Source organism: Rhynchophorus ferrugineus, unplaced genomic scaffold (genome assembly GCF_030347505.1).
Source record: "Rhynchophorus ferrugineus isolate W39M unplaced genomic scaffold, kcgeb_rfMv2 rfM10, whole genome shotgun sequence".
Lineage (NCBI taxonomy): Eukaryota > Metazoa > Arthropoda > Insecta > Coleoptera > Curculionidae > Rhynchophorus > Rhynchophorus ferrugineus.
In genome coordinates, this window is record NW_027472589.1 from 6,975,023 (window position 1) to 6,999,669 (window position 24,647).

General features: G+C 34.3%; 2 protein-coding genes and 1 non-coding gene across 4 annotated transcripts; all 3 read right to left on the reverse strand.

Annotated features, from left to right (window-relative positions):
- Positions 1-148: 148 nt before the first annotated feature.
- LOC143203698 (kelch-like protein 2) lies at positions 149-23,389 on the reverse strand. 2 transcript variants are annotated; one of them, XM_076415948.1, is made up of 10 exons: positions 23,102-23,236; positions 22,004-22,090; positions 21,022-21,224; positions 2,654-2,810; positions 2,422-2,587; positions 1,332-1,465; positions 1,117-1,276; positions 733-1,061; positions 502-680; positions 149-448 (listed from the first exon to the last, which is right to left on the reverse strand). In XM_076415948.1, the coding sequence occupies exons 2-10, from the start codon at positions 22,028-22,030 to the stop codon at positions 232-234; spliced, it is 1,572 nt and encodes a 523-aa protein (XP_076272063.1). In that variant the 5' UTR covers positions 22,031-22,090; positions 23,102-23,236; the 3' UTR covers positions 149-231. The 2 variants fall into 2 exon arrangements, with proteins under 2 accessions (XP_076272063.1, XP_076272064.1); XM_076415949.1 differs by lacking the exon at positions 22,004-22,090 and having other exon boundaries at positions 23,102-23,389.
- On the reverse strand, positions 1,614-2,128 carry SmE (Small ribonucleoprotein particle protein SmE). The gene has a single exon (XM_076415953.1). The coding sequence runs from the start codon at positions 2,037-2,039 to the stop codon at positions 1,749-1,751; it is 291 nt and encodes a 96-aa protein (XP_076272068.1). The 5' UTR covers positions 2,040-2,128; the 3' UTR covers positions 1,614-1,748.
- TRNAG-UCC (transfer RNA glycine (anticodon UCC)) lies at positions 2,308-2,379 on the reverse strand. The gene has a single exon. It is a non-coding gene; the product is annotated as a tRNA-Gly (tRNA).
- Positions 23,390-24,647: the final 1,258 nt, after the last annotated feature.

Consider the following 24,647-nt stretch of genomic DNA (forward strand, 5'->3'; position numbering starts at 1 on the left):
AACATAGTTAGCTTTGCTCGATTGTCATGACGCATTCCGCCCCTTTCGTGTGCAAGATGTGTTTGTGCCCTTAAGGTGTCCTTTTTGGTGAGTACTATTTATTCAAATTATACTAAAGTAGGAAAAATAGAAAAAAGGCAACTTGTTATACGATATAAATATATATTTTTAAATCCATTGTTACAACAACTTATATTATTGGCACTTAAATACTGCGCGTGGAACTCACTCTCATTGATATCTTTCGTTCTTGGGATACTTCGTCGAGCAATTTATCGGGGCGAATACTTCGTAATCCGCTACGGCAAAATTGTAATCACCCATTAATATCGAGGGCGATGCTCCGTCGCCGTCATATGTATGAGGCAGGTTAGAGTAGCTATCCATGTTGCTGTTGCAGTTACTTGATATCAGCAAGTCCGCACCAGCTCCGAAAATAGGACCGGAACTGAAATACACCCTGTTAAAATATCAGGTTTTTTATGTTCAACTAATGCTTACTCTGGATGATAACATATAGCGTATGGTTTCTTAACTAAATGGAACTGCGTTGGCGGTAGATCTTGATGATTATACAGAGTGAATAGGAAGGCTCGATCGGCAGCTACGTAGTAACTTTTTCCCATCGGTCTGCCCCATGCTGCGTCACTAAATCCTCCGCATATTTCACCGCGTGTTCCCTGAATTTTCACGTATATATTCACATGTATTATCTTAGCACATTATACCTACCAAAACAATAACGTAGGTTGGTGATATGCCATCGCACAGTCTATGAAAGGCCGACGCCGAATATCCATGGCTGCTAGCTCTGTAGATAAGCCTCCATGTCTGTTTAGCATGCCCGTACCATGCATTTAATATCCTCTGAAAGTGGCTTTTATCTTGGCCTAGAATTAATGAACCCGGAAATAGATGGGGTGAAACCCTCGGTCTCAGTCTTTGATCCTCGGAGGCTTCCGGGTATTTACTCGGCAGTGCTGCGTGTCTGTACCTTTCAAGGCTTAATTCCATCGGTACAGCACCAGTTGGTTCCACCTCCTCTGCGAAAACTTGTGAATCTGCAAATAACTCTTTAGAACCATTTGATTGCTGGTGTTGATGAATAATTAATACCAATGAGAAGTAGACGAACATGATTTATAACATAGGATAATTGCTGACAAACTCTGGCTCTTTCTTCCTCAGTCCAGTGAGCAGTTGGTTGAGTGACGCCTGCTTGATATTTCGACCAATTTAAGACGGCTCTCCATACATCTTCCTCTTCAAGGCAAAGCTGCAGCATTAGCGTTCATGATATTATTGTGTGTTAAAATAATTCATCAACTTACATAATCTGATGATATTAATTTGATAACCGCTTCTTTAGGCAAGGATAGAAAGGAATTTGTTTTCACACATTCTGCTGCGTTTTCACCTATATAAGTCACACACCTTTCAATAAATCCTGCAGTTGCTTTTCCACCTGTAGAGTCAATTATCAATGATAAAATACAATTATTTTGTTTTTTTATACAGTCCTATTGTAATGGCTACAACGTTGTTCTTATTTTAATTGTAATTTATATTCAAAACCTCCTATTTTGTTAAATATAGATAATAAAACACATATATTCATAAATACTTTTATTCTTACTCATGTTCACATATTCACTGCAAGAAACTCAAATTGCATGTATACTTATTTAACATTCTTATTGTTAATTCCTTAAATCTATGACTTATGAGCTACGTAAGATATCTTCTTGTTAATTCCCTCCTCCAGTCTCCGGTTTAACCATCTGTATCAATGTGATATTGTCGCCTTTAAGCATTATCCTACCCAGCTGTCTTCGGTTCTTCGTTTTCACGTAATATTCTTCGGCATCGTCGAGCACTAAGTTCATGTATTCGTCAAATCCAACTATGTGTCCCTCGATCCTTAACCTGACGTTTTCGTATAACCAAACCTGAACTCTAGATCGGTTTTGTAGATATCGAAATATCAAGTTGATGGGTTGGACCATCACCTTTTGCACTTTTGGTGGTTTATAAGCCATTGTTTACAACTTTTATTTAAGCTAAATGAAAATTAAACTAAAACAGAGGTTAGCCGACAACTAGCGTGACGGAAATAGCGCGCGTCACACTTATACCAACCTCGGATGTCAAAGTTACTAGATCTTTCAACAGTGTAGCCATTATAAAAGGACACTAATTTATTGATTTTTGATAGGAATTTTTCTAAATTATATTAAGTAAATGAATGATTTATAAGTATAATTTAAAATTTGAGTTTTTGGAGAAAAAAATAAAAATAAAAAGTCCTGCGATGGCCGGGAATCGAACCCGGATCAACTGCTTGGAAGGCAACTATGCTAACCATTACACCACCATCGCACATATGAGTTTGTTTAATGGTACTATATAAAATGTGCAAACCTGCTGAGCGATCTTGTATATCCATAGCTGTCGCTAGGAAAGTACAGGCCGAGGGAACAGAAAGGGTTGATGTAACATGATCCTCGCAGGTATTTCTCAACTCGTCCACGCCAAGGTCTTGAGCCAAGGCCATCATTTCGAAAACACTGCTGTCTTGTAATAATATCTAGTGAAGTTCTATACGTAAATAGTTTACTGTTTTATCTAAATATTTCCCAAAAAGAATACTTACTTTACCGGTATAAACGTACAGTAAAAATTGTTTGAAAGTGTCCGGGGGAGCTTGGGGCAGTCTGACGGGGGTGGGAGTTCCGGGCGCAGTAGGGGATACGGTGCACCCGGGTATTCTGCAAACCTCACCGCGTTTGGCCGTTTGAAAGCTCTTACATCTGGAATGAGTATTCATTACGGATTATTACGATTACGTTATAATATAAACTGAAATTGGGAGAAAATAATTAAATTTTGAAACCATACCAATATAATTCAATTTATTCCATTACGTGTTTGAACAAGTAATCCACGTTTCATAATAAAATAATTTTTTCTAAATAATTAATTTCTAAAATATTTTTGTTTTTGACTGATTTTTTATATTGAATTTCTAAGTACAATTAATAATAATAATTGTTCCTAGAAATTTTAATGATTTACAGTAATTTTGAATTACCCTTTCAAGCATGTGATTTTTATGTTTTCAATAGTTTGACATCACAGTAGGCTTTTAATATACTATTCATTCTATCTGACAATTTTTTGATGACAATTAAACATCGGCAATTGTCATAAACTTTAAATATTTTGTTGGTGTTAAGTATATTTCGGAATATTACTGTGAAAACTTTTTATTTTCTATAGTATTTTGGTAAGCAACGATGTTAATACTGTTTTTTTTAAATTATATGTAATTTATGTTATTTTCATATTTTAGTAAACGGTAGAGGCAGTTTGTTTTGTCGTTGGATAATTTAGGGTTATGTTACGTTATCCTAGACGCGGTGGTTAATAATTCTTAATTTTTAGTTAGTTACTCATTTTTGTAAATATTCTGGCAATTCTTGGTTGAATTTTCAGAATAATAACAACAAGCTATTTGTTGGATATTTGTGTGTTTTTGAACTGTTTCATAGAAACTGCGTGGGTAGGAAAAGAGGGTATTAAGTACAGAGCCCAATTTTTTCTTATAAACCTTATTCCATTCTCTTTCGCGTTTGTTTCTGTGGAATTGTTGTAGTTGTTGATCTACTAACTGTCTTCATGTTGTACAATATGATAATAAGTAGTACATCTTGTACTACTTATTGTCATATTTCTTCTTGATACTAGTGGCCGTAAAATGTCACTGCTTACTTTTTTATACATTTTATTTTTTACAAGTTTTATTTTTGTGATTTGTTCAGGGTTGTATTTAATAGACTAACAAAAACTACTTTCTACTTGCTAATTTGTTAAGTATTCAGGTTGATGTTTGATTTTCATCTGATTTTTTTCCTCCCTGATAATTTTAAGTATCATTTTGCGTACATGGCGAAGGCGAAATTCTTTCACCATTTTGTAATTATATTATTTAGTTACGTTGTATATTGTGAAAGTTTCTGCTTGGGTCGTATTTTATTTGGACAAATGATAATGTCCTTTAAACATTATAAATGTTATTACTATAATCATCATAAGACTTGTTAAATCTCCATCTTATTTGCATGCAACAGTGCTTCGGGTGATCTTTCCTCGGTGCTCGTACAAGTCGACCTAAAGTGCGTATCTTAAATTGCGTTGAACATTGTTGAGAATGTCTCTCCGCGTTCTTCTTTATGATGCGGGGAACTACACACACCCCTTACTAGAAAAAAACAAAGATATCAAAGCCTATCTATTCATTAGCGTTACATCAAAGCACGTATGGCTTTGTCTCTCGTACTTTGCGATATTGCTTCTTGTCGAGGGCCTCTCCTGCCCCGCCCTAATGACGCTAATCACGCCGGGGCTCCCATACGACCTGAACGACACTCGGTTTTAATGTCTAATTGGCTATTTTCCGAATTTTTCGCTTTGATCTCTCGCCTCGCTACGGTTCGGTTCTGGAGCGTACGCGAGCCGTATTGTTTTATGTATGAGGTCCGCGGCCCTTTTAGAACGTACGTGGGTCGGCTACGCGGAGTGGTCTATTTAGATCGGCGTTAAGTACGCCGTTTTAACGGGGTTAAGGGTTCGGGAGGAAAAATAGAAAAAATTGGGGTGCCGTTTTTCCGATTTTTATTCGAATATTTTGTCGCATCCACCATTTTTTTCATAATCCGTTTTACTATTTGTTTTATTAGTTTATTTTTATTTAGTACAGTAACTTTTTGACCGGAGGGTTTCATTGATTGTGTGACATATTGTGTATAAAAGTTTTGCGAAAATAATTGAGTAATTTTCAGTTAAAAAGATATTTTTTATCGATTGTAAGGCACATTCACCATTTCCCCTCAATATTTTTTCGTATATGTGACTTCTTTATCTTTCGCTAATTTTCCGATTTATATTATCCTCTACTATTATCATGAATCTTAATTCTCCATTTTTTTTGGTTCTGTTTATTTAACCGTAAGGTTCTGTTTATTTAACCGTAATGGGTTGAAATCTCTCCCTTTTTTTCGCTCATTTGTTTATATTTTTAGGTGATTTATTTGCTTGCTATCATAAAACGTCCTTATTAGTCGAACCTATGTTTTTGTTCATTGAAAATTATACATTACATAAAAAACCACTTAGTATTTATCATTTACATCCAGTCTGAAGGGATTGTCAAAAAATGTTAGTTGTTAAGTTGGCAACTGTACTCGGAGTCTGAACGTCATCTATTTTGTTTACAGTATTCGTTTGATCAATTTGGAGGTGATTTGAGTATTATGTGTAAATGTAATTTTTGTTTCATTAAAATTCGTAAGTAGAATAGTATTCTATTAAAAACAATGATCATATAAAATATTACGTGGACAATTTCTTTATATATATCCATTCAAAGGCATAAATTACGTTATTACATAATGGCGAAGGGGATATATCTTCACCATTTTGTAATTATTCTATTCAGTGGTGCAGTATATTGTGAAAGTTTTTGTTATAGTACTTTTTAGAGCTTTCTTTTCAACACCTTCCTCTCTTCCGCTGATTCTAATCGATTCGATGCAAACATCTATATCTGATTATCGCAAAATCTTCATATTCATCATATGATTTTTGAAGGAGGTTTCTATGTTATTAGACCAACCCAACCGACAGAAAATAAAAATGATGAGAAGGAACTGGGAAGAAAGGTCGATTGTTAAAACTACATGAAACGAATTCGGCGAAAATTTTGGTATGATTATAAAATGGCGAATGCGATATTCATTCACCATTTTGTAATTACACTATTTAGTTGTGTAGCCTCTTGAGAATGTTTCTAGTTTACTTGAGCGAACTCAATCTGATAACGTGAACAGTCATATTGCACTCAATAAAACGGAATTCATAAGACATCCCCTTTCTCCAATTTTGGATTTCATAGAGTATCTGAGATATTATCGAGACCAAAAAATTATATCAAACATCAACCAATAGTTAATAAAAATGGTTAGAGGGAAGGCTTGTCGACTGATGAAACTACATGAAATATTTTGGATAGAATTTTAGTATAATTATAAAATGGCGAATGCGAAGTCCCTTCGCCATTTTGTAATTATGCTATTCAGTTGTGTTGTCTGTTGAGAAAGTTCGCCGTTGGGTTGTATTTTACTTGAGCGAACTCAATCTGATGGCGTGAACAAATGATAATACTGTTTACAGCTCTGTAGCACTCAATAAAACGGAATTCATTAAGCATTCCCCCATCCCTCGATCAAACGTAATAAAGTGTCTCTTTTCCCTCCATCTCTATTGCCAATCACTGCACACACGCCCTCATTCCCGCCTCACGGTGGCACCGCATCGAACGGCATCCGGTAGTTAGAATCAATTTCCAATTTTAATTACGTGTCGCCTTATTTACCGTCGATCGTCGCGCCGCCTATCGTCCATCGTCGCAAGCGCCGTTATCCGCGCTCCTCGGCCGCCCCCCCGAGCCACTCCAACCCGATTAATTTCCCGTAGTCGACGGCCTTTTCCGGGGGAACCGCTCCCGAATGGACGACCGGTCACCGGGGGAGGTCCAGGAGACGGTTCTGTCGGCCGTCGTAGATTCATTGTAGTTACGTGGCTAGTGGCTTGTAAGACGTGACTGAATTTTCATTTTAGTTGCGGCTAGAGTCACGATACCCGCTTCAAATTTCCAGTACGGAATTCCGAGTTGACGTATGGGCTTGGTTACTACGCAGAACTGTTCTGTATTATAGGATGGGGATGGTTAAAATTCCTTGTTAAAGTCATTCTTGTAAAATTTGATGTTTTTTTATAATTAACGGCCATTTATTGAATTAAAAAGTTTAAATCAGAAATAAAAAAACAGAGGTTCAACTGAGTCTTTTTATACCGATTGGGATCTGTTCTACGCGTTATGGTCCAACAATTATCGTTCATCATGCCTTCGATCCTACTCCAGAAATTAAGAGTCTACAATTATAGGAATTAACTATCGAAAAGAAGTGAAGAAAATGGTGACTGAAAAACGAAAATTAGGAAAAAAAAGCAAAACAGAACACCTGAAAATAAAAATACTTTATAATAACATAAACCAAAGACTGAAATGGGAAATACTGGAAATTAAAAACAAATCCATGTGATAAAGAAACTGATTATTCATTGTGGGAAGCCACGAAATATCTAAAGCGCTCATGTCTACACAGTCTCTATAAGAGACTTATATGGGAATTGGGCACCTGACAATCACCAAAAAGCAGAAGCATTTGCTGAATATCTAGAAAAAAATTTCAAACCAAACGAAACTAATATTTAATATAATTTGCCGGATACAGAAGCTGAAAATTCGATGACTGAATTAGTTACTCCGAAAGAGCTAACCAAAGTGATTAAAACTGACATTAATCCCAGGAAATCACCAGGCTATGATTTAATAACAGGAGAATTACTCCAAAGACTACCAAGAATGGGAATTATAAAACTCACCAACTTGATCAATACATTACATTTAGATTAAAACATGTTCCAGGCATTTGGAAGATGGCGGAAATTATAATGATCCCAAAACCTGGAAAGTCACCAAACGGAATAAAAGGCTATAGACCAATATCACTGCTGCCAGTAATATCTAAGGTTTTTGGAAAACTCCTGTTGAAAAGAATAAAACCGATCATAAAGAGAAAAAACCTAATGCCAACACACCCGTTTGGTTTTATTAACAAGCATTCAACAATTGACCGGGTCCACAGAATAACAGATGTTATTGAAAAAGCCTACGAAAGTAAAAAATTATGCTCAACCATGTTCTTAGATGTAACACAAGCTTTCGATAAGGTTTGGCATTAAGGCCTTGTTCATAAACTACAGAAAATGTTACCAAAACAACACACCAAACCAGTAAAATCGTACATTACCACCAGAATGTCTAGAGTTAAACAAGAAGAAGTTACTCTACAATAAAAGAAGCTAAAGCAGGTGTACCTACACTTGTGAAGTACAATAAATGGAGAATATTACGATGGCTACATTTGCTGTTGTTAGTGCGATTATAGTTGACGGAGACAGTAGTGAAGAAGCCACACGAAAATTACAACGGGCAAGTGACAATCTAAATAATTGGACACAAGCTTGGAAAACAAAAATTAACGGAAGTAAATTTCTTAGTTACACGATTGGTTACTAAATGTTTGTAGTCCTGGGGAATTTCTACTTTTTTGTCTTTGAAGCTTATTCAGTCTGTCAACTATTCAGCCTGTTTCTTTGCGACAATCACTATGACCATTCAGGGGTTATTAAAATGTTTAATTCTCTTGAGATTTCTTTTTTAATGAAGCTACAGGAAAACTTTATTATTCAGTTTGTTTTTCAGTCATGTTTTCTTGTAAATCGGGTTTATTTTAACGAATGTATGTACAAAATTGGTTTAAAATGTTTAAACCCCAATATCTGACAATGCAAAATGACCAGAAGGAAGAGTGTTACACTGTTTTCAGATTTGTCCAAATTAAAAAACTTACTATTTCGTTGTTGACAGACAGATGATTTAAAATACATTACTTAACTTCCGGGACTCTTTTATGTTAAATATAAAAGATTTATTCGTACATCTAATAAAATTTTCTTCCATTTATCCAAATTATATCTAATATCTTAGACATAACATATCTGCCAAACAAAGATCGGATACATTTTGGCTTGACCTAATATAACGTTCGAAACGGTAATGAAGTATAGTTTATGGAAACACCCAAACGACGACGTCATATTTCATGCATAATTAGATCATTTTCTCCATAAAAAACCTCGTGTTTTATCTTCCGTTTCGAGCTTCGCGTTTAACATGATTTATGTGTTGCGCGAAAAATAACAAGGATCATTTTTTTCGAGAATAAAACACAATGAAAAATAATTTTAGTCTTGTTATTAGGGATGCGAAATGGTTCGTGAACGACATGGAGTATTGGCGGAGCGCCGAGTTCTTTTATTTTTTCTTCGTTGGAAATCTACTGCGTCTTGCCCGCTGTTCGTGGTTTTTATCTTGGATGCGTTCCAGCACTCTTGATGAGGGTTTCTCTGATGAGCGATATGTATAAATAAAGTTTATATAATTGAATGACTAAATGACTTGTCCTAAGAGTAAAACTTGAGAAAGGATCTTATGAAAGAGATATTTCAGTGAGAAATGTAAAAACTATTTTTCTTTTAACTATTCTTTAACTTTCTATTTTGACATTTTCACTTTCAAATTGTTCCAAGCTGTTAATTCTTAGGATGGTGTCTGAGGTAGAATAATCGATGAATTAAATTTTTGCTATTATAAAGATTAGTTCGAACAAAAAATCGATATTAGATTACGTAAAATCGATTTTAAATTCATTTATTCATACAATTATATGCAGTATTTCACTATGTAATGTTTATCCTTTGTTGAGCTTATCCTTCTTGCAATTCAGTAAGTATAGCTACTATGACAATGTTCTATAGCATCTATGACTATCTAGAAGTTCGTGTGGTTTGGTTCACTTCAATTTTCTGGCTTCCTGCTTGTTGTCCATTTGATATCGAAATAATAGTGCAACTTTTTGTTGGTATCTAGCGATAAACATGACTAATTAATCGAAGAACGTTCTTTTAGCAGCATTAGATTAGTAGTCTGTTTGATGTCTTGTGCAACCCCATATTTGCACTCTATAGGTCATCGAATAATGTAATAATGTCTTAGATCTGAAGTCACGAAGTATCTTCCGACTGACCAGTTCTTTAATATCCAGTCTGATCGGCTCACACATTTCGCTGATTCTGCTTGAGAAATTGAACATCTCTCAGCTAGGTTCCTGTCTCTTGGATTTTAAATAACTTTGAACTTTAAATGCCATTAAACTGTATTTTCCAGTCTCTAGTCCATTAGAGTATCTTATTGGATAACACCTTCTTTATAGCTCTAAGCAGAGATATATATTTTGCCGTAATGATGATGTATTCAAATGCTCCAAGTATGTACAAAACTGGTTCAAAATGTTTAAACCCCAAAATCTGAAAGAAATCCAAAATGACCAGGAAGAAGAGTGCTACACTGATGATGTTAGGAAGGCACTACATAACTCCAACTTAAAGATATAAAAATAGATTAAATAATAAATATATAATTATATATTATCATATAAAGATCTACTACTTTCAAAGTTTATATTACAATATTTTAAAGACTGAGATATTATGAGTATATACTACCAATAGGCTTTTGAAGTAATGTTGGACGTGTACAAAGGACAATAAAAAGTCTCCATTTTCTCGTTCTTGTGATATGTAGTAGTAGTAGTATGTTCTTTGTTCTTGTAGATCACCATCGTTGGTTAAATAACTAGTAAAAAATCTTCTTGGCTAGTACGAAAATATTAAGTCTAACACAGATTTTGATAGTCCCAAATCTCAGACAAGATTATTCAAATCAGTTTTTCTAGATTCTTTTGATAGACTGGATGACCCAGATAGTGTATAATAAGGAGGAAGTATTTGTAGATGGGGCTGTAAACGGGCTTAGTTTCATTATCTACCTCCGCATTATTTGTTGAAAGTAGTACACTTCTACTTTACAACATACGAGTTCTTTCATGGAAACAAATTTAGATTTAGCAGCTAGCATTTTGAAAGAATTCTAATCATATTAAAGAAACTTTGGAGTATAGATGATCAGGAAATAACCTAGTTTGTAAATGATACTTGAAATATCTTGTTTTTTTACAAAATGAGTAATATTGTATTTAATTTTAATTATCTTAGATTAGTTTTGATTTTGTGATAATGTCGTTTTAGTGATTTCAATTCTTCGACTTTTTTATATTAATTTTTACACCTATTATATTGTATTCGATAGAATTTATCGCAGTCTAATGGGTTACGCGTCCCCCATACAGCGCATAAAAACCTTTATACCCAGTCAAAAAATGTTTTAAAATGGCAAAAATCCAGAGGCAAATTTTCGTGCATTTGCTTCGAATTTTTTCGCAACCAAAGCGCCCTTTTGTCCTCCAGGAAAATGATTACGCTCGCTTTATTCGTTTTTGCGGAGAAAAAGCGGTCGGGAAAGCCCAGAAGGGGGTGTAGATTAGCCCCCCTAATGAGCACAGTCACAATTAAGGGATTCTGAACAAAAAAAGAATAAATTAATGCAAAAAATAATGTATCAAGCAAATTACATGCATTTGAATTAACTTTTTGGATGTTTCTGGGAATGTGCTTTTGTGGAAATAACTAGTAAAAGTGGTGAACGTAGGTATATTGGCGGCTAATGAACAGGGCAAGGTAAAGCAGATTTCGGACGAAGGAAACAAAAAAAAATATTAACGAGTCTAAACGTGCTTCTCGTTTTATTTTGTTCCATAAACTTTGTTATATTTCTTACAATATATCGTTTTATAAGACATTTAACATGTTTTTATTTTTGTATTTATCATATTTGTTTTAAAATTATATTATCATCTTAACCAGAAATGTTTGATATTTCATGACATCGTAGTTGATATAGTTTAGAAAGTCTTGAGGTTTGTCTGATATGGAAGACGTTTAGAGGACGTTTCTGAAGAAGTAGTTATAATTCGTAACTCTGGAGTAGTGGTGTCGTTCACCAGGAAAAATATCAATATAATATATAAAACCCTTATAGTTAAGTACCAAATTATAACTTGCAGGTTCATTCTTCCAACATTGAAAACTCAGTTTCTTGCAGTAAAAACTGTATAAATTAGTAATTCAGAAGCATTACAGTGTAGGGTGGATGAAAGTAGTTTTGGAATGCAGTTTGTTAGTTTAGTTTGTTTTGATGCTGTATATTTCATAGCTGTGTAAGGACTGATAATTTCAGAAAGATATGTTTAGTTCGAAGTTTAGTTAGTATCATAAAAAAAATCTAGCAGCTCATAGGACGCTGATACTTGAGGGAGAATTCGAACGGTAAGAGGAAAGGACGTTTAATTCTAATGAGGGCACTGATAGTCTTTCAGAGTACTTCGCACTAACACTCAGAATCACACACTTTATGGGTTCTATGGGGATATCGCGCTGAATCAGTTTGTTGGACACGTAATATGGGATATCGACGATGACTCGCAACACTTTATTCTGGAACCTCTGGAGGATCTCTATGTTAGATTTGCTAGTAGTTCAATACCATAGTACCATATAACACCATATATGTTTTTCCATGTCAAACGTCGATCGAAATGCATTCCCAGATATTTAACTTTGTCTGCTTGCGGAAGTTCATGATTATTCAATTTTACTGAGGGACATGTTTTTCTACAAAGGATGAATGTCACATGGGTAGATTTTGTCTCATTTGCTTTGATACGCCACGTTTTCAACCATAATTCGATTTTGTTAAGATGAAGTTGGGGGTTTCTTGTGGTTAATATTGGATCATCGTGTGATGATAAAATCGCTGTGTCATCAATATATGTTGCAACAGTACTGTCTCTTGAGGTCGGTAGGGTAGCTCTATACAATAGATATAACAATAGGCCAAGAACACTGCCCTGCGGAACAACCGAATATATTGGGTCAGTGTATTCGTCACCTATCTGACAATGAAATGTCTGTCTGTGAGAGGTACGATTTCAGCAGTTGAAAGTGTGTATGGGGCAAATTTTTTTCAATTTAACATGCAGTCTAGTGTGCCACACCTTGTCGAAGGCCTATCGTTTAAGTTTTTGTTAATTTGGTTGACCAATCCGTTCCGTGTTTATTATGGAAGCCAAATTGATGGTTTTGAGTATCTTAATGTATAATTTTTCAAATAGTTTAGAGATCACAGGTAACAGGCTTATAGGACGATAAGGGGAGACGTCTTCCGACTTTTTTCCAGGTTTAAGAATCATAACACAATCATTTGAGCCACTTTCCAAGTGCTAGGAAAATAATTAAGTCTTAGCATGGCACTAAATATGAATGTTATTTTAGTTTGTAGTAGTTTGACGCACTTCCCTGACAGCTCTTTTAAGATTCTTCCAGTTATTAGGAAGAATATTCCAAAACCAGGAGCTTTTTTTAGAATTAATTTCTTTATGTATTGATAAACAAACAATAAACAAGTAAAACTACTTCCTTAACAGTAAATTTCTCGTATGGCAGATCCATTTGAAACGGAGTGTTAGAAAGTCAACTATGTTATTTTCTTCTGTAGCTGATATTTCAGACCGATAGGGATTAAATACTGTCTTTAAATGTTTAGGGAAAACTTCCGCTTTATCTTTATTATTTCTAGCCCAGGTATTGTTGTCAATTTTGATGGGTGGATTATGCTGTTGAAGTTTTTTAATTTTTGTTTGTTACTTTCCAGAGAGAATATTCTGTTGCATCAGTTGGCGTTAAATTTTCTAAATAGTTTAGAATTCCTTGATTTTGTTCCTTATTTATTAGTACTCTCAGCTCTTTTGTGGCCTTGTTGAATTTTATTTTGTTTTCTTCTGTTCTGATTTGTTGTCCGGTTTCTTGCAGTTCTCTCTTTTCGGAAATTTTTTGTTTAATTATAGATGAAATATAATTAAAGTTTTAATATGTCGCGCTATTAGGTGTTGCGTACCACGCGGCCTCTTGTATAGATTTTGTTATATTTTTTGCTGCTATTTCTGTATCTCTTTCTGTTCTGAGAGATAAATTTAGAGATATTAAACTGTTTAATTTCTCTCTAAATAATGGCCAGTTAGTTTTGGTGTTATGCAAAGAAGGTGGTTTTGTTTTGTTGAGAATATTTTGAGGTCATTGTTATAATAACAAAGAGATCAGACGATAGATCGAAGCATGATTCAGCTTTGCACGTTTTGGTGTCAATATTTTTTGTAACACAAAAGTCTATGGTATCGGGAATTTTATTCCTATCTGACAGCCAATATATTGGCTCACCAGTAGAGATATGATGTAAGTTATGTGCCTTCATTACTTTGACCTATTCTCTGCTTTTTGCTGTTAATCTAGAACCCCACATTAGATGTTTTGCATTGTAGTCTCCTCCGGCAATGAATCTAATGCCTAGTGTGTTAGAGAAGTCAGAATTAAGTCGCCAAGGAGATTACAGGATTGAAGCGAACCAAACTACACGAACTTGAATAGTGTTTAAGTATTATTGTCATGACCGATATCATTTTGGTCAATTATAATTATAAACTATCACAAACGTAAAGTTACGACCATGGCCCAGCATGATTCGAACCCGCGACTAAGCCACAAGCGTTACTCTTAACTTTGCGCACTCAATTTAATTTGGGAAATACAGACTGATGTATTTATCCCGAACCTGTCTTGCTTGTGTGTTGATGCAAAGACAATAGAACAATAGTAATCAGGTAATTTGTAAATTAAGATACTACTAAGAAAAACACGGCTCAAGAAGCCATAAAAGTCATAGTTTCAATAACCAACTTATTCGACATACTTAGCACCCTCGGATTTCTTGTTATTTAACACACTTTCGTAAAATTTCATTTTTCGAATTTCTTGCGTATTGTGTACGAAATAATATCGGCAAATTGTTTAATTTTCATGGAACCGTCGCCTAATAAAACCGGCGAAACGTAAATGGCTTCCTCTTCGTTCGAAATACGCGTTCCCCGTTTCTATTCATTAGCCCCTCCTTCACCTACGCCGACGATTGTCCTCGACGGCCCGCCACAAAGGAAAACTTACGTAACCGTTTTCTGGTCGGACAAAAGGCATCTCGAACGGAGAGCTTAGACGGCGCGTAGTTCTGGAAAAACTTCAGCCTAAAACGCCGGGTAATTTACATCGGGATTTTTCTCCCTTTGGAACGGGTTACTGTTGCTGCTTCGGTCTGTGTTGGGAATTGGAGGTTTATGATTTTGCTCCCATTTTTATTATTCGTTTTAAAATATGTCTATTTTTCATATAAATGAGTCAATATTGTTTTCGATATAATTGTTCTTAACCTTGCCAGAGATTGATAGGCCTTTAATTGTCATAATCATCGTCATCATCATCCATAGCCGGCCTTCAGGGAATTTGCATATTTTATTAGCATATTAGGGAACCAGGTGGGACTGGGAATAATGATCCTGCAGCTTCGCCAATTCCATTTATTAATATTAATTTTATTATAATTCAGCAATAGATGCCAGTTTCTACACTTGCTCTAACTGGACAATACTTTGATATTTTCTTCATTAATTTTCAAACCATATGGTTTGTAGCATTGTAAGCTGAATATATCATGAAGGGTGCTGGAGGCTTCAGCATCTGTACCAGTGCATATAGAATTTGACATCCCATACCATCATAACATGATGAAGTGTGGTTTATTAAGTTTAATGTGAAGACTGGAATATGCAGTCGAAAGCACAAAGAAGACCAATAGAAATGATAATGGTACACTTCATAAACTGCCATATATGTCAGAAAGCCATAGCTCGGATTCCATTTCGACTATAGGTTCTAGTGGTGATCCTAAATCCAGTACGCCATCCGCAAAGGCAATGGTGCATACAACATCCTATTTCCACTACTCCACAGATAAAGCAAATTCCTAATCCCACATAAAGCATCGCTGTGAGGGTCAACTTGCATTACTTTAAAAGCGTTCCAATTCAAAAAAGTCCTCGAGTTACTCAATGCCCCATGTTTTTAAACTTTTTTTTTAGTATAGGAACAATTATTGCTTTCCTTCTGCTGGGCCTTGTCTTCTTTTGACTCCTTCTTCTGAGTTCTCAATTAACTCATGAAACATCATTGCATCTACTAAAAACAAATGTACGGTGAGGTATTCATGCTGGAAACATCATTGGTCCCTTTTTTTGAAAATGATCAAGGTGTTGCAGTTATTGTTACTACTGAACGACAAGACTTGATTCGAAATTCTTGTGCCTGAAATGGAAGAACAAGGACTAGAGGGCATGTGGTTTTAGCAAGATGACTCCACAGCACACACAACTCATTCAAAAATTCAATTATTGAATAACTTTTTTCTACGAAGATTAATTTCGCGAAGTGGCGATTTAGGATGGCCAAATAGTTTTCCGGATTTAACAGCACCATAATTTTTCTTATAGGGTTTTTTAAAATCAAAAGTTTATGTGAATCAGCCCCAAACGATTCAACATCTTAAGGACAATATGCGTTATGCCTCAGATATTACAGGGTGTTATGAAAAATGCATTAAAAAGAGCCGAAAGTTGCATAGCGGTCTCCATTTAACCGATATAATTTTTCAATCATAACGAACGAAAAATGTAAAGATCAAATAAACTTTTATGGAAAAACAAACTGCCTTACTTATAGACAATCAAAATGGTTGCGGGGCTTTTGCCCCACGTTGTACTTTCAAGTCATGTATTTGAAATAAATAATACAAAATACAGTATACAGGTGTTAGATGATGTAAATAGAATAGAACTAACACAGTCCAGCCAATTCAACAAAAGAAGAATATCCATCATTCGTTTCATGAACGCTAGATTTCTTGTCTCACCCAGCTTAAGGCTTATAGGGGCTGCATCATCAAGAATTCCTTCAGGATCCAAGAATTCTAGGATATTTTTTAGAAACAGGCGTAAATGTGTTGTTTTCCTTAAAGGAATTTGTTACAAATCTTCTGTAATTTATGCTACGTGATCTGTTCACAGACAAGTACGAATATAATTTACGAAATGTCCTTTGATATACCACATTTCATCGAAGTAAACGCGATTAAAATGAAAAACGGTTAATAAAAATATCAAAACGGCCACGTTATATTTCATGCATAACAATATTCGTTTTTTTCCGTTATCATAAAAAACGTGTTTCATCCATCTTACATAACCTGTAAGTTTAACGTGATTTGTGTGTTGCGTGCGATATAATAAAGAACGATTTAAAAAATAACGTTCGCCTCGCTAATAAAAATGCGAAATGGTTCATGAATGATGTGGGAGAATACCATTTTGTTCCTCTTTTCGCTTTTAGCGGAATGTACTCACTCTGATGTTTATTAACTTCTATTTCGGTCGTGTTTTCGATTTTCTCAACTGTCTTCTACAAAAGGTCTTTCGTGTTGTTAAAAAATACATCGCGTTAGACAAAAAGCAGGGCAGGTCAGACTCAAAATTAAAGAAATGTACTGGTAACCAACCAGGAATATAATCCCAAATTGACTTAAATTTCTATTATGGGACTATAACAAATAGTAATCCGACGATGCCAAAACAAATTTATTCGATTAATTAGTTAAACTAAGAACTACCTCTAAATCAAATTGATTTACGAACTTATCTAAGATTTTGCTTTGAAACGTGAAAATAAATTACTAAATCACAGCAACGTAGAAGTTACACTGCTAATTAACAATACGTAAGACTGAAAGCGAATCAAATCACATGAACTTATATAGTGTAAAAGTGTTTAATATTAGCTGTAACTTAAGTAGTCCAATTTAATTTTAATTTGGGAAATACGTACTGATTCTACATTCGTTCTGCTTGTGTATTGATACAACCACAATGCAACAATAGTAATAAATTAATTTGTAAAATAAGATGGTACTAAATATATCTACCGCAAGATGTAATTAAAGAAATATTACTAAAGGTTTTTTCCAAAGAGCACATTAAATGGAACTTGGAAAATATTTAATTCACTCGTTTTCCAGTAGTAGTTTCCAGTTTTTTCATATATTAGAAATTCAGTAGCCTACATTAATATCAAGTCCACAGAAAATAACAGAAATACCAAATTTATAGATTCGAATAAAATCTTGATTAGTACCAATCAGTTTTAACTATTTAAATCAAACATATTCGGTAGTATTATTTAGGTTTTTATCCGTATAATATAATGTTTTTTTTAATCTATTGTGTCATATCTGTATATAAGTTATAATATGTGAATGGCTTTAGAAAAACTATTAATATTCTTAAAAATATTATTTTATTTAACGGATAGAAGAAGCGAGTTCTTGACCGGGAATACTAAGCGACATTGAGGGCAAAAACAAACCAATTCGTTCATCATTCAGGTAGCAAGAACAGATGGCCCGATAATCTGGGCCGTATTACATAACATATATATGTGCACATATGTGTTATAACAAATTTGATTCATTTTTGACCTATTGCCTGCTAGTTCGAAAAGATCTTTAAGCTTGAACTCTTTAATATAGTTATGGTAAATTTAAGACACTAGATCATTCTATTAAGATGCGATAATCACTGTACATTTGATAAATCCAGAAAATCAGATTACAATGGTTCAGACATGTTTGTTGAATAAATTGCTCATAGAATTTTGTGACGAAATCGACGTTTTGGAAGCGGAATGTAGCGAGCAGCTACAAAAAAAACATGACTGAAAACTTCGAAGAATATTTTCGTGATGATAATATCGAATGGGTGATTCTTCCATAATATGACAATATTTTACAAAATATTACTTTAAATTAGATTATACTTAAAAAACTGTAATATAGCAATAAAATGGACCAAAAAGTAAATTAATACTCTTTCAATATTTATCTTCGTGAATGGTATTTAACGCTTTCGATTTATGAATATTAATGTAGTAAAACGTCACGACATCTGTTTCTTCGTTAATGAATATTCATCGATTTCTATTTGATTTAAGTGCGGATGATTCAAAGACAATTCGGAAGCAGATTCGGAATGTATAATGATCATCATAAACAAGAAACATTCATAAAATAGTAATAAAATAAAATCATTATAATATTTATTAAATACGAATATTTTTCATTAGTATAATCAGTTTTATTTAGTAATATCTTTTATTACTGGAAGAGAATAGTTAATGTTTTTTGTTGTTGTTTTATTTTACTTGTTTATTTGTATAATCCAAAATATTAGCTGCTCACATATATTCATGTGGTCATATTAAAAAGGTATTTATAGAAAAATTGGTACAATGTATATTAATCAAAATCATTCTCTATAACTTTATGACCTGAACAAGTAATATCAGAAGGCGCTATGTTTGGAGAGTACGCTGGGTGCGGAAGTGTTTCATTTATTCATTCGAGCTGCAACAGTGTATCTTTCACAATTGTTGTAGCTACAGGATTATTGATATACCAGAGGATGATTTTGCTACTGGTGGTCTTTTTCCGTCAATAATTCATCGTTTAATTTCAACAACTCCTAATACACTACACCTTGACGATGTGGATAAGTCTTCTGGGCTAACCCTTGCCATTTTACGCTTGGGATTGTTGTAGATCCACTTGATGCTTTGTATTTTCATCACTAGATCTGATAAAAATGCATGCAAGCACATAATATAAACTTATCAATAATGTTTCATCTATTTACTTCAGGGTACTCTTTTACTTCCACATACTTCATAGACTTTTGGCCTACTATTTTGTTTTTTATTATTATAACCTATTCCATATAAGTTCACCATATATTCAGTTCATTTCATATAATTTTAAAGGCAATGTGCTTCAGCTGCTGATTTTTTTAAACTTCGCTAATAATATAATTAGATATATATTATTAATATTTTTGCCAGATAACTAGTCTTCGGCGGACACTTATTTCTACACTTAAAATTAGCAACGTTTTCACAATAAAGGTATTTATTTCCAAGACCTTCTTCAGAACTTCACCACCGTTGTTGCCAATGTGGCTTAATTTCAATGTTCTTCGGATATGAATCAGATGATGGTTAAATAGATAATATGTCCATTATATAGTCTATTCAAAGTTATTTCGTACATACGTCATCTAAATTTGTGACGTCAAAACGTCGCAATGTTGCCGCATCAACTCTGAGTTTTAGTTCAGTTTGGCTTTAACATGCAACAAAATTCTAATCTAAATTAAATAATTGAACAAAAATGTTATCAAATATAATTTATTTCAACATTATAGTACATCTAAAAACTACAGTTAATTATACAGCCACAATAGTTTGTAGGTTAGAGTTATAACCTCTTATCACTATTGTTTTCAAGAATTTTGCATACGTCTGACAGTGGGAAATATAGTAGTAAAGAAAATTATTATATTAGCGATGAGTATAAAATAGAAACGTAAAATAAAATAATTTTTTTTTTGGAAGTTTAAAGACTTTCGGTCAACACGATCTAATTGAAAATTGTAACTTAATTAATTATCATCAGAAAAGGAGACTGGTTGACGTTAGATTGGCAATCGTTGCGCAGTTACTGGAGGCGTTTATTGGTATAGTTAAGTGGAGTTCGGGCAAAAGTATAGCAGCTGAAGCTGTAAGGTCCCAAGAGGTGGATTGAAGATGCTCAAAGACCACTAGCTTTGAAAAACACTCCTAGTTCGTGGATTCCCGGTACGTAAGCCCTCTAAAGGCGGACTGGAGTTGCTGTGAGTTAACATAGTCTACTGAAATTTGAATAGAAGCTTGCAGTTGCAGCTGTACACTATTGGAAACTGGAGTCAAAATTTGGAAAACCATTCAGTCGAGTACCATGGAAATTTTGGTAGAAACGGTGCCATTTCGAAGATCTTCAAAAGCAAACTGGTGAGGGAAGGTCAAAAATAATTTTTCTAACAATTACAAGCTAACCAGACCGAAAACGATCACCATCATCCATCCCACCGTCATCATTAGGAGGGAGGTGTTATATAATGCCTGGTTACGGCTCTGATTATCTGGCCATTTGTTCTTTTTGACTGAGACGGGTTGGTCTGTTTTTACTGTCAGTGTCGGTTTGTATCGTCTTTTTTAAATTGTTTCTTCTTTCTTTAAATTGATCAGTTTTTAAGTAAAATAATAGTGTTTTTGTTTAATGCCCTTTCACAAAATATAACTTTCATGTAAATTATATTACTAAATAATACGTGAAATAGCCTTTATTGTAATCGGAATATCGTTCCAATTATTCCAAACGATTTTTGTTCTGGTTATCGCCAACACAACTTGATAACACATACATAGAAAAATAAATTAGAGTAGCAGGAAAGTCAATTGGCAGAAATGTGTCCCGGCTATTTTTAGCTCCAACAATAAAATACAAAACCATGTACTAACCTCGCCATCAGAATGACTCGGTGGGCGTAGACCCTTTCCTCCTCCCGGCCCAAAATGAAAATAATGTCGGCGGAATCGACGTCTTCCGAGAGCCGCTGCAGATCGTCCAAAAGTCTCGGCACCCCCGCCAGCGCCTTGTCAGCAGGCAGACCCGTAGTATTTAGACCCCCAACTCGGGAGCCCATTTTGAAACCTCTTATTATCTGAAAGGAAAATCGGATTGATCCATGTAATATCGAATATCTGTCTCTGGATCGAGTGAATATAGTTTCTACAACAAACGTAAAATAAGTTTGATATGTGATATAAAATGAAACTTGATCAATTGAAATGAAACTGTTTTACATAGGTTCTACGTTTTTATCAAGATATATTCATATCAAAATTCCTTGAAAATATCGAAAAAGTCAGAAAAAACAGTTATTTTAATATGTAATTTGCTATTATCTAAAAAAAAGTGTCCTCATCTTTTTAAACTATTTTAATTTCAAAAACAGCAATCATCACATCATTTATCTTCCCATTTTATATACTTCTTAATATTTTTTTTCAATATATTTAGTTCGCATTAGAGTTACTAAGTTCCACTTTTGAAGTATTGTTGACGATATGATTTGATAAGGTTTTGAGAAAAACATTTTTTCTACATATGTAGGCTGTTGTAAAAAGTAATTAATAATAGTTAAATTTCAAAATTAATATAAACTTTAACATAATATCAGTGGTAATAATGAAACATTCTATTATACATATATTTTAACTTTTAATTTACTGTTTCTGAAATATTTTCTAGAAAAACTATATCACCTAATATCATGTGAGAAATATGAATCTATATCATGCCATTTCTTCTTTCAATAAATGAATCAAACAACAACGAAAAGTATACATTTATTTTGATATTTAATGTACTATTTTTGAACTAAAACTAAACTGATTTTTTTTACCGAAAAAATATTTTTCCCATTTTTTAAAAAATTACCATGTTATTTGCCTTCCAATTTTGCATAGGTCTTCTTGACTTTTTCGTAAATATGATTTTCTTTGCATTAGATTTATGAAGGAATGTCTGAAAATGGTAAAGAATTGCTAATTTTCCTGATTATATTTACAGAAAATAAAGTAGTATATAAAAGATATTATTATATAAAATTAATATTGTAGAAATTACAATATAATGATAAAAATGAAAAAAACCCATAGTGATATTGCTTTTGAAGCATTGTTAACAATACACTTTAATAGTTTTTTGCTAAATATACATATCATTTAATATCAACACTAAAATCAACCAAAAATCGTATGGAAGAAATGAAAAAATATTTACATTTTAAAATTAATATAAACTTGAACATAATATTAGTGTGCACATATCAACATTTTTATTATAAATTTATGTTAATTGTTATTTTACTGTTTCTGAACTATGCTGCAAAACAATTCAAGAAATTCTAGAACAACAATATCACCATGTCATTTGTTTTGAACCTCTGATGGTGATGCTATGTTTGATACAAATTAAGTAACAAAATATTCATTCTTTTTTAATACCTATAAAACATATTATCCTCTTAATTTCTTTAACTATTTAGAAAACTTAATTCATCGTGTAAATTGCTCCAGATGGTTTTTATAAATCCTTATATTCTAGGTGCAAAGGTACAGCAGATTAGCATAGGGCATAAGGCAAACCCTTGTTTTTTTAAGTACATACATGAACCAATGCAAATCTTAGAATGATTTGTCACTTTTGCACCTTTGCAACATAGTTTGTCATAGTTTTACATTGGCCCGAAACTGTTTGGCAATATATTTTTGATTTTGTTTGTAATATGGTGCGATTTGTCGAGAAAAATATGATATTAGGCCAGACTTTTTTTTAAATATAGTTTAAAATCATCGCTGTTAAGTTTATTGACAATCATGTTAGAAAATTACCAAGCCATGACCCCCTGAGGTCTGATATCAATGTCTCAATGGTCACAGTGGTTTCATTAACAACACTCCATCAATGAACCGTACATAACCTAATTATACTTCGCGATTTCGAACGTTTAAGTCGACGATCGTGTTTACTCACCACAACTGTTAGTTACCACCGGGTCCAACGAATTAGCTGCTCTTCATTCGCACACCACCACGTCAAACATTATTTATAAACAGGAAAGATGGACAAACTTACGACGACGACTTATCGCGAACGATTCACGCTTCATGGAAGCACTCGCACGAGATAAGTGCGAAACTGACCGCGTAACACACACACATGCATACGCACGAGACGAACGAGAAAGAGTCCTGGTTCCTGGCGTCAGGACGTCGGTCGAGAAAAACAACAGCCTTTCGCGAGACCGGGTTGTTTTCAGGTAAATCCGAAGGAGGAGAGACCAGCGGACCAGGTCGAATCTTTTTCAGCCTCCGGCTATCGCTCAGGTTTAGTGGCCTCGACGTTGTCGGATCGTCGGATCGGCAACAGCGCGCGGGTACGGGCAGAGGTCAAACTGGTGTAGTGGTACGGGTTGCGGTCGGGTACCCGGCCGGCCCGTTCTGTTCCATTGGGTTTTTGGTCGATCATGAGTCACATTCGAGCGATTATAAATATGTAGGTTGTCGTGGGGCTTTTGGCGCAGAGAGAATGATCGTAAATCAATGGGTCGATGTTTGTGGTTGTTGTGAAATGGCGTCAGAATTTAAGGAATCGCTCTGTATTGTTCTGGTTGGGAGAGTTTTTGGATAGTCTTGAGAATTAGGGGCTTTGCGACTTGCCAAAATGTTAGTTTTTTTCTGCCCAGTGAGCTATAACAGGTCAATTAAAAAGTCCCCGGCCTACCAATAACGCTATGTAATAGTCGCTGTTGATGATCGTTCCTTTTTCAAGGTAGTCAATGAAAATTATTCCATGCCCATCCCAAAATACAGATGCCATAACCTTGCCAGCGGACTGTTGCGTTTTTCCACACTTTGCAGCGGATTCATCGTGTGCAGTCCACTCGGATGACTGTCGCTTGGACTTCGGAGTGAAATGATGGAGTCATGTTTCATCCATTGTCACATATCGACGCAAAAACTCGGGTTTATTACGCTTGATCATCTTCAAACACTGCTCCGAATCATCAACTAAATTTGAGTCTAAAGTCTATTAATCAGATTGGATGGTAGCCATCCAATCTGATTTCTTCGCCGTTATCTGATATCTATCTCACCTTTAACTGATTGCCAAGTACGTTGGGGTGCACTGAAACTCTTTCGAAGTACTTAATACCAACACTTTGAATTCATATATTATGTAGTATATACATATACTACCATTTCATTAGACAGGTAGTACGGGACAACCGCTATGGTCCGCAACACTTTGTTTTGGAACCCTTGAATGATTGCTATATTGATTCTGCAGGACCAAATGGGACTAAGCATTGATTTATTTGTACAGTAATATCTTATTTTCTTAAGATTCATGGATAGAAACAATCTAATACTTGTGCATAATTTAGTTTTATGAGTCGATATTCAACAGTTGACCAGATATTTAGAATTACAGGCATTATTGCAAAAGCTTACGACGAGAAATATTTTGCTCAGCTATATTCTTGGACGTAGCAATGAAGGAAGAATATAACAACACT